This window comes from Gastrolobium bilobum, unplaced genomic scaffold, assembly GCF_033153095.1.
Source record: "Gastrolobium bilobum isolate Gb01-03AN ecotype WA unplaced genomic scaffold, APGP_CSIRO_Gbil_v1 utg64567, whole genome shotgun sequence".
In the NCBI taxonomy this organism is placed as follows: domain Eukaryota; kingdom Viridiplantae; phylum Streptophyta; class Magnoliopsida; order Fabales; family Fabaceae; genus Gastrolobium; species Gastrolobium bilobum.
Genome location: NW_026897026.1, coordinates 4,592 through 15,730, shown reverse-complemented (window position 1 = coordinate 15,730; position 11,139 = coordinate 4,592). Strand labels below are relative to the sequence as shown.

Sequence of the window (11,139 nt, the reverse complement as noted above, 5' to 3'; positions counted from 1 at the left end):
CCTTGAACGTGAAAGTCTATATATGTATATATCCTACTATCAACTATGTACCCCCAATGGAAAGAATTTTCTATTTTTAGAAATCTCCAGTAATTTCTATCCAAATATTACTTGTCCAATTTTTCACACAATTTAGAAATATTTGGTTCGAAATAGTTAGGACATATTATACATACAATTTAGAAACATTTTTCTGATCAGAGGTCATTTGATATTCTGTTTGGTTGATTTTATCGCTGGTTGTTAACTTTTTTTGTTAAAGAATGGCCGAGTATGATAGTTCTTCGATCTTATCTGGTAAGAGCACACGTTCTATATCTCTTCTTGCTTCTTGCACTGATTTTAAAACCTCATGGATTTTGGATTCTGGTGCAACTGATCATATGGCTTGTCGTACTGAGTTATTTTGTTCTTATCATCCTACTGTTGGTAGTCATACTATATCCGTAGCTGATGGATCCCATAAATCAGTTATTGGTTCTGGTAACATTCAAATTCAACCTTCCTTGTTTCTTAAAAATGTTCTTTATGTTCCTCAGCTTTCTACTAATCTTATCTCCACTCAAAAACTTACAACTGATTTGAATTGTTCTATCACATTTTTTCCTTCTCATTGTCTTATTCAGGATCTTACCACGAAGAAGACAATTGGAGTTGCTAATGAACAGGATGGGTTGTATCATCTCCTTCCAGACCATGCTAGCAAAAATCAGTTATTAATGACACGTCATCCTTCTACTGCAGAGTCTATGATTTGGCTCCATCACAAGCGTCTCGGGCATCCACCATTTAGTCTTTTGAAGTCTATGTTCCCCTCTCTGTTTCTCAATAAGTCGGTTGAGACCTTTCATTGTGATGTTTGTGAATTTGCAAAACACCATCGAGTGTCATTTCCTTCTAGCACTATTAAAAGCAGGGAACCTTTTTCTCTTATCCATTCTGACGTTTGGGGCCCTTCTAAAGTGCACAGTGTTTCAGGTGCAAGGTGGTTTGTTTCTTTGATTGACGATTGTACTCGGATAACATGGATATATTTGATGAAAGACAAGTCTGAAGTACCAGAGATATTTATTCGATTTCATCACATGGTTGAGACTCAGTTTGGTAAGGGTATTAAAAGACTCAGATCTGATAATGGTACTGTGTACGTCAATCAACGCCTGTCACAATTCATTTCAGACAGAGGTATGATTCATGAGCTCACATGTGTTGATACCCCTCAACAAAACGGGGTTGTTGAAAGGAAAAATTGTCACCTTCTTGAAGTTGCTAGAGCACTACTTTTTCAGACATCTGTTCCTAGTTCTTATTGGGGAGAAGCAGTATTAGCTGCAACTTTTTTGATCAACCGTTTACCTTCACGGGTCCTTAACAATATCAGTCCTATTCATTCCATGACTTCCTTCTTTCCTTCTGTTCCCATATTGCAGAGCCTTCCACCAAGAGTGTTTGGATGTGTTGCCTTTGTCCATGTTCATAAACAACATCGAAGTAAGTTGGATCCTAGGGCTCTTAAATGTGTCTTCCTTGGTTATAACCCTTATAAAAAAGGGTACAAGTGTTATCATCCACCAAGTCAGAAATTTTTTGTTTCTATGGATGTCACCTTTCAAGAATCTGAATCTTATTTCCTGGGTCCTCATCGTCAGGGGGAGAATAGTTCTTCAGAAGACTCGTCCCCTTCCTTCTTTGAGTCTGGATGAATCTTCTCTCTTCCTAGTGTGTCTGCTCCTGGTGTGTCAGAACCTTCAAATACACCTGAGATACAACCCATACTGTCTCACCAGCAACCTCAATCGTCTGAACCACTGGTAAGTCCTGAATCTCCTATTTCTTCTGAGTCTCCTGAATCTCCTGTTTCTGATTCTAATATTATTTCCTCTCATGATTTGTCTATTTCTTCTGATATCTCTAATGACTTACCCATTGCTTCTACTTCTGATGACTTACCTATTGCTCTTAGAAAAGGAAAAAGATCTTGTCACAAGAAAACTTGTTCCTCCTGTCCCTCTTGTACTCAATACCCTATCTCCCACTTTGTGTCCTCTGCTAATCTTTTTGTGCAGCACAAAAGCTTTGTTTCAGCACTAGATTCTATTGCAATCCCAAAATCAGTACATGAAGCCTTGAAAGATAGGAATTGGGCTCAAGCCATGCAAGAGGAGATGAATGCTTTGGAGAAAAATAAAACATGGGAGGTTATTGATAGACCCAACGGAAAGAAAGCAGTAGGGTGCAGATGGGTTTATGCCCTGAAATATAATTCTGATGGCACTCTTGAGAGATATAAGGCTCGATTAGTGGCCAAAGGTTACACTCAAACCTATGGCATTGATTATGAAGAAACCTTTGCTCCAGTTGCAAAGATGAATACAGTGAGAATCTTGTTATCCCTTGCTGCCCATTGCAATTGGGATATAAATCAATTTGATGTGAAAAATGTTTTCCTCAATGGTGAGTTAGAAGAAGAAGTCTACATGGAAATCCCGCCTGGTTTTGATTCTGTGAAGGGGGAAAATAAAGTTTGTAGATTAAAAAAGGCCTTGTATGGATTGAAGCAGTCACCTCGTGCTTGGTTTGAAAGATTTACTAAGGTTATGATGACCTTAGGATACAGACAAAGCCAAGGAGATCACACTCTTTTCTTCAAGCACTCCCAAAATGGGAAGCTTACTGTGCTCCTTGTATATGTTGATGATATTATTATCACAGGTGATGATTTTGTGGAGAGACAGATTCTGCAACCACGGCTTGCCTCTGAGTTTGAAATCAAAGACCTTGGGAAACTGAGATATTTCCTAGGGATAGAAGTAGCTCATTCAAGCAAAGGAATATTTATCAGCCAGAGGAAATATGTTCTTGATCTTCTCAAAGAAGCAGGAAAGCTCGGGTGTAAACCCTCTAATACTCCTATTGAGCAAAATCACAAGATGGGCTCTGAAGAAGAAAGTCCTCCGGTTGATAAAGGACAATATCAACGGCTAGTTGGGAAATTGATATATCTGGCCCATACTAGACCAAACCTAGCTTATGCTGTTAGTGTTGTCAGTCAGTTTATGCACGATCCAAAAGAAAAACACATACAGGCAGTAGAGAGAATTCTTCAGTATCTTAAAGGTACTCCTGGTAAAGGATTGTTATTCCGACGTGATGGCAATCTATCTTTAGAAGTCTACACAGATGCTGATTATGTTGGATCCGTGACTGACCGTCGTTCTACCACTGGTTATTGCATGTTTCTTTGCGGTAACTTGGTGACATGGAGAAGTAAGAAACAAGATGTGGTTGCCAGATCAAGTGCAGAAGCTGAATTTCGAGCTATGGCTCAAGGCATTTGTGAGTTACTGTGGCTGAAAATTGTACTTGATGATCTCAAAATAAAATGTGAGGGACCTATGAAGCTGCTATGTGATAATAAGTTCGCTATTTGTATAGCTCATAATCCAGTCCAACATGATCGGACTAAACATATTGAGGTTGACCGCCATTTCATCAAAGAGAAACTTGATAGCGGGTTGATTACCACTCCAAACACTCCCACTGGGCGTCAATTAGTTGATCTATTAACAAAGGGGCTTCCGTCAGACAGATTTCAAGAACTTACTAGCAAGCTGAGAATGATAAATATATATTCCTCAGCTTGAGGGGGAGTGTTGTAAATAATAATTATTTAGTTATTATTTAGTCATTTATTTGTTGTATTGGGCCAAGCCCATTAGGTTAAAATTAGGTCAAATATTCTCTATAAATAGAGAACCCCTTGTACAGATTATTTACAATTCTATAATATATTAGAATACCCTTTTTCAAGTAAAATTTAGGAAAATAAATTTGAAAATAAGCCTAGGATGGCCGAACCTACCAAGTGTGGGTGAGGTGATTTCGTGATTTTGCGTTTTGATGCAATTTGACGCGTACTAACGAATGTACGTGATTGTATAGGTTGCCGTACGTTGACTTGAATCCCGAACCTTGAATCTGGGAGTTTCCCTTGGTCCTGGACCAAGTGGATTGAGGTAAGTAATTGGTTCAATGCATGTATAATTGTAAATTAGCATGTATTGTATGAATTATAAGTGATTGGGAATGTCCTCTGTGTAGGCATTCTGCTGTGTACCAAGTTGAGGGATAAGCTGCTGCGGAGCTTGTGAAAACAATATTTAAGGTAACCTCTTGGTACTGGGGCTTGTTCCCCTTTTCTATTCCACCTTGCCAGTTGATGGCAACGGTAGGAAGTGTATATGAGTATTGTAGAACACATGAGCATGCATGCATTATTACAATGGTTACTTATGTACCGAGTCTCTGGCCAGTAGACAGTTTTCTTAGCCTTCGGGCAGTTTCGAACTTCCACTGGATAGGTCTCCAGGAGGGAGTTCCAGTTGACCGTGGGTTATGGTGTGTGATCCGGGTAGGAGCACACTAGGAATATCTTTGGCGTTTTGGATGGTTGGGGCATCATGGTTTTGGTTTCTTTGAACGCACCTTGGATGATACCCATAGGCTTATATATGCCCAGGGCGTACGTGGAATTGGGGTTACCATCCCGTATCGTCGTAGTTTGTATCTTTATATTCCCCATTTCTCTAAAACCCTTGCTATATCCCGTTTTAAAAATTGGTTGTTGTATTCTATTCATATGCATCGAAGTGAACCATTGGGCGGAGTTTTCTCCAGAACCTCTGGGTTACTGAGATATATTCGTATATCTCACCCCGTCTCGGGGCATTTATTTCAGGAGGTAGCAGTGGAGCGGGAGCAGCGGGCAAGAGGCCCGCAGAGTGATTCAGTGGAGTTTTAGCCTTTTGCATTTTGTTGGCTATGTGGCCTAGGCTAGACTTAGGGCATGAACATCTCATTTGTATTTTGGTTGGAGCTTCATTAGCATCTTGTTCATGTCATTTTGCCTAAGTCTAGTGGTCATGCCATGTAGTTTATTTTACCAATTGTATTTATGTTGTAATATTGGAAGATTGTAATTAAGTTTCATTGGGAGTTGTAAGTTTTAAAGCAATATTGTAATCGTATCTTGATGCATGTCTATTTATGATGGAAGGGCCTTAGGCCTATTATAGGTTATGATTATATGTATGATGAAAATGTGCATGAAAATGGTGTTAGTGATTGCAACTATCTAAGAATGATTATTGTGAGCTATATGTTTAATAACTATAAACTGGATTGGGTTGTAAGTGCCCCAAGGCGTTGTTGGTCCTTGTGTTTGCCACCCATTAGATTATTATTGTATTAATATGTGTTTATTAGGTACATTTGAGGCTTAAATTATCTTGTACGAATTTGGTATTATTGGAAAAACAAAAGAAACTCTGGCGAATTTTTTGTAGAATTGGCAGATTTTAGGCGAACTTCGGGAGAGCATATCTCCCTCCATAGATGTCCAATAGGGACGTGCCATACGCCATTTTGAAGGTTGAGATGTCCTCTACCTTGTGTTAAAATATGGGAAAAATATGGGTTGTTCTTAAACCTAGAAAAATTGTTGGAACGCAGACTGCTCATGTGCCCACTGCACATGTGGCAGTTCTGGTCCTGTTTTGGGAAATTAATTCCCGCTTCGTTTCTCAGTCAAATTAAGCATATGATATATCAAATCGAAGATTGACGTGTCTAGTTTATGGTGTACAAATTTGAGAGCAATTGAATGAGTGGATTGAGTGAAGTAATTCATGGAGTGAAAGAGGTTTAGAGCTGCTTTGGGGTTGGTTGGCTATTTTGCTTATCCAACTTCAAACGGTGATAACCGGAGCAAATGAGCTCCAAATTGAGCGTGTGATAGCTTTTTGAAAAGGGAATTAAATTAGACAAAGATATAACCTGAGAAGAAGGTCTAATTGTGAGCGGTGTGTGCGCAAAAAATTTAGGAATGAACCATGTTCAGATAGGTAAAAACGTAAAGTTTGGTAATGGGCTAAGTGGGTTTATGGGAACCCCTTAGTAACTTATAATAAGTATATTGTGATGTAAAAATAGATAAAATAAAAATTTCGCAAGAGTTAACAGTTATTGTCACATCTTTTAATTATTACGCGTTTTATTGTTTTAAATGCTCGCGTAATAATCGGAAAAAGTTTATTCGTATTTTTATAAATGAATTGCTGTGATTGTAACTGCGCTTAATATCATAATTAATGTTAACAATACCGGTACGTAACGGGCTGTTACACAACACAACTACGGTTCTACGAAATCCCAGAATATTCGGATATTTCTCGGGACCATATCCGGATATGCAATATCCGGATATCTCACTGGACATATCCGGATATGCAATATCCGGATATCCAGAATCCCATATCCGGATATCTAATATCCGGATGTCCAAATCCCATATCCGGATATTTCTCGGGCAAATATCCGGATATTTAACGACAGAATGCAGAAACTGCTTTTCGTGAAGATATCCTTCCAAGGTTGGGTTTTTACCTATTTTAAACACCTAAACATGCATTTCTAGGTGTGTTTGACCAACCCCAACATTAAGTTATCATCTTTTAACCTTTACATGTATAAGGTTCCATTTTTAAGCTCAAAGACTCAAGATCAAAGGTGATGAGGCTTACCAAAATTATTTTCAGTTATCCCAAAATTATTTTGATTCTTGTAAATAACTTATTTTCAGTTATCCCAAAATTACGTCGTTTTGAATTAATAAAAAGTATTTCTGTAATTTTATTTATTTTTTTATCAAATAAATTTTACTGAAACACCCTTCATTAATTTTCCTAACTTACAGAAACACCCTTCATTAATTCAAAACGACGTAATTTTGGAATCACTTATATCCGGTGACTGAAGAAATACTTTATCCTTACTTTAATTGTTTAATTGCGGTAGTTGGAATCAATTTACCCTAAAAAAAAATTAGAAATGATATTGTAACAACCAATTAGGGTTACTATCAATGTTACTACCAATCAATTTCACCATTAGATCGATTATACTGATCCAACAGTTATATTTATTTCCATCTTTGTATGATTATGATTTATCACATTTAATGATAATCGTTGAATCAATGTAATCGATTTAATGATAAAATTAATTAGTAATAACATTGATAATAATCCTAATTGATTTTTATAATATCTTACCTAGTGAATGACGATCACAACTACAATGGTCCTGAGCTAGCAAAATATGTTGTCAAATAAGTTTCAGCCCACCTGTTTAGAATCAATTGACCCTCTAACAAATATGTTTGACTTGTTTTAATTATTGGTGATTGGGCTTTGTGAATGATGACAACAGCTATTAAAGTCCTACCTTGGTAAACGAAGACCCTACCTTTATCTTTTGCAAAATTCTATGTCAAGTAAGTTTGACCCACATATTTTAGAATCTATTCACACCATAACAAATATGTTTGGCTTTTGCTCTAACATTAATTAAATTTATGATTCAGTGAATGATAGTAACTACAACGATTCTAAGATAAGAAAACTCCTTATTAGGTAAATTTCGACCCACACGAAGATGTAACGATTAGACTTTGTCTTGAACTGGGATTCATTCAAATGGATATGTTAGTGAATTTGATTTTAGGTTTTTGCAGAGCGAAGGTCTCTTTGCATGGGAGTTTTCTATAAATTTGAGCATACAAATAATTAATTTACTTTTTAGCCCTTAAAAGAAGTAGTATAGTATATTTGACGGGAGTGAATCATTAATGGTGATAAGGGAAGAGAGAGAAAAAGTATTGAAATAGTTAGTTATAAAATTATAATTGTTGATTCACCTCTATATGATTAGGATTCTTCCATATGATGTGATGATGTTAAATAAAACATATGAGAGAATTCGTTTTCATATTTGATACCTTTTGTAGTAGTCATATGATCGGAATCAAGGAGATTTTTATATCTCGATGGATGAGAAATTCAAATATATTATCAAATCATTTATTAAGCTCTTTTAGAGGTTTTCTCAACTAATCCGTGTGTGTTATTTTTTATTTTAATTTTATACAACTAATCTGTTTTTTAGTTTGTAATGTTAAATAATCGTCACGTACACTACTTGGGCATAATTCGGAAAACAGATTATGCATACGTATCTTGATCTATCGTATTATTATTGTTGTGATTTTGTTAATTGATCGTTGTGCTTTGTTTAAAGTACAGTGCCACCTTTTTATCTATTCAAATCGAATCGGATTAGTTGCGAAGCAATGAACCGAATGGAATATTTCCAAAAAAAGTACAGTGCCACCTTTTTATCTATTAAAATCGAATTTGGGACACTAAATTAAGTTTTATACATTTTATATGAATAATTGACAGGTTTTGTTATAGTTATTTTTATGCCTTTCTCTTGTAACATCAAAAAAGAAACACGTGAAAAAAATAAGACTATTCAAATCATGACATATTAAAAAGGATATGTTTTTCGGCTTTTTGACCCTTTTACCCTTCATTAATTAATTAATAATCATTTTGTCTCTCATTCAAAACTATCTATCAATCTGTCACTCTTTAATCGATTAAGTTGAAGATTTAATCGATTAAAAGGACAAAACTGACAAAAATGGTTGACTTGAAGATTTAATTAATTAAATCTTCAACTTAATCGATTAAATCTCCAAAAAGTTAGCAAGTGTTGTCTTGTCACTTGAGATAGGAACGAAAGATTTTTTTTTCTCCCCTCCAATTTTTATCATGCTTTCGGAGTTTATGGATGAGCTTTAATTTTATAATTCCATTTAATGTTGTCTTGTCATTGCATTTAGCATTACCAAGTGTGTTGACTTTGCAAGCTTGCCCCTAATCAATTGGCAATTGCAGCATCCAAGAGTTAATAGTTAAAAAGGGTTAAAAAAAGAAAAGAAAAGAAAAGGCGTCTGCTGCGTATTTTCCTTCACAAATTTGCCTTCACCAAGTAATAAAAGCAAGTGGGGCCTTTGTTTTCGGACTATATCTATATTGACAATCCAACATAATCAAATGATTGAAACCATAAAGCAAAGCTTATTTATCTACTTTTCGTTTCTTTTTGGAGATTTAATCGATTAAGTTGAAGATTTAATCGATTAAATCTTCAAGTCAACCATTTTTGTTAGTTTTGACCATTTAATCGATTAAATCTTCAACTTAATCGATTAAAGAGGGACAGATTAATAGATAGTTTTGAATGAGGGGCAAAATGGTTATTAATTAATTAATTAAGGGTAAAAGGGTCAAAAAGCCTAATTTTTCTCATAGGGTACACAGTTTTAATATGTATATATAATCATTTAAATTTTTTAAATATTTTATGCAAACAGGACTGCAGTGATATCACGATTTAAACGAAGTAATAATTTTTATAATGCTTATTATGTCTGAAATATATATATAATTTTTTTTTTTATAACAAAAATATTTTTTTTAAGTTTTAAGAAGGATCTCTAAGGATTTAGGGAAAAAATTATGTATCATTCATCAACATATAGGGTTTTCACAAGCTTGCGCTGATAAACCACACAAGGAAAATATATATTATAAAAGAGCAAGTTGGTCTTAAATAACCAAACTTACCAAATGTTCAACCAAAGATAAATCAACAACAATATACCCCACAGTAATTGGAGTAAATAGAGAACCACAAACTTAAACTTACAAAACAGTACCAACTATAACATATTAAGAGACCATCACCAAGACTACACTCCATATACTGGAGTGAACAACAACAAGAAGAAGATAACAATGTCTAGGAAAGAAAAGTTGAAAATTCCAGCAGTTTAGAACATCCACTTTTCTTCACAGCAACAAGGCTTCACATATGCTGAGCATGAACTCGAACCCTGTTGCGCAGCCACCAATCCTTGGCTGCATCTGCATCAAAAATTTCCCAGCTGCAGACATAGTTAACAAAGAGTCAAATCAAAACCCACTAATCTTCTAAATAATTTTTTAAATGAAATTTGGCAACATGTTACATGCAATCTAGGATTTTACCATTTCCTAATTTCACCAAAGAACATGCTCCTACGACCATCTAATTGTGAAGGAAAAAACAATAAGGAACATGTTTTTGATATGCATTTTATATTACCTGAATTTGATACGGCGAATTTGCCTGGTCCCATTAGCTGACCTCTTCAAAGTGATTGACACTCCAGGATCATCCTGCTCAACCCATTCAGCATCCATGTCATTGTCAGTAGGGTTGTTAGCCCTTGATATCCCACCATGGAAATACCCCATATTCCCAGCGGGTGCATGGAAATTCCCCGGAGTCGAATCCATGTTCAGCATTGAAGCCATTGGGATATCTTGTTCAGATTCCCCCGAGTTCTGTTCAAAGGCAATAGTAATGTACATGAATGAATCTCGAGAATCCAATAGAGAGCTCTTATTTATGTCAACCTCTTCTCACGATATAGTGATAAACATGAATTGAAGTATCATGAAAAATAACATGGTCGATGAAATAGAGTCTTAACTCTTAACAACATCATATGTGTGTAAAAGTTGTAGATTACCTCATCATCATCAGACCTTGCAGGAGTGTTGAAAACATGTTGATTTAAATTCTGGATATTATGAAGCTCCCTGATCTTGTCGTAATTCTCAGCCCACAACCTCTGGGCTCGCGGCTTATCAAACATGTCTCGGCTTCAAATTTAAATGCCAAGTACTATAAGTCTTTTTTTTTTGAATAACAAGTATTGTAAGTCTTTATTACTACATGATAATTAATTTTTTTTTCAACAACTAAAATTCTCATATATATATATATATATATATATATATATTTGAAGGTCTCTAAGGTACTACATATATTTTCAAAACTTGGGACATATTATACATACCAGAAGTGAATCCTTTTGAGATCATTGCCCCCAGTAGGAATAGACACAAAGGTGATGTGAGCACCTGGCTCCATCTTTGCTATTCACTTGTTGGATCCAGTCATGTCCACCATCGCTACACTACCAGCTGGTGGTTGAGGTTGACGCCCTCCAGGGGTGGTGTTACCAATTGGGGATTGATTGGGGTTTGTGTAGTCCAAAGCAGGGGTTGAACTTGCGCTTCCACCACCAATGTAGCCGTATGTAACCTCTTCAGAAACGGTGTCATACTTGATGCTCTTGGGGTTGCCAGCTTTGATTTTCTTCCCTGAAAGCTTCAGCACCAG

At 35.9% G+C, this 11,139-nt stretch overlaps 1 protein-coding gene across 1 annotated transcript; it reads right to left on the bottom strand.

The window, feature by feature from the left end:
* Positions 1-9,774: 9,774 nt before the first annotated feature.
* LOC133303522 (protein BREVIS RADIX-like) lies at positions 9,775-10,887 on the bottom strand. The gene is made up of 4 exons (XM_061503439.1): positions 10,814-10,887; positions 10,484-10,616; positions 10,054-10,295; positions 9,775-9,853 (listed from the first exon to the last, which is right to left on the bottom strand). The coding sequence occupies exons 1-4, from the start codon at positions 10,885-10,887 to the stop codon at positions 9,775-9,777; spliced, it is 528 nt and encodes a 175-aa protein (XP_061359423.1).
* Positions 10,888-11,139: the final 252 nt, after the last annotated feature.

Coding starts and splice junctions, on each gene's coding strand:
- LOC133303522 (XM_061503439.1), bottom strand. CDS start 10,887: ATGGAGCCAGGTGCTCACATCACCTTTGTGTCTATTCCTACTGGGGGC. Junction 10,617..10,813: donor CTCAAAAGGATTCACTTCTG/GTATGTATAATA, acceptor TTAAATTTGAAG/CCGAGACATGTTTGATAAGC. Junction 9,854..10,053: donor ATTCGCCGTATCAAATTCAG/GTAATATAAAAT, acceptor CTATGTCTGCAG/CTGGGAAATTTTTGATGCAG.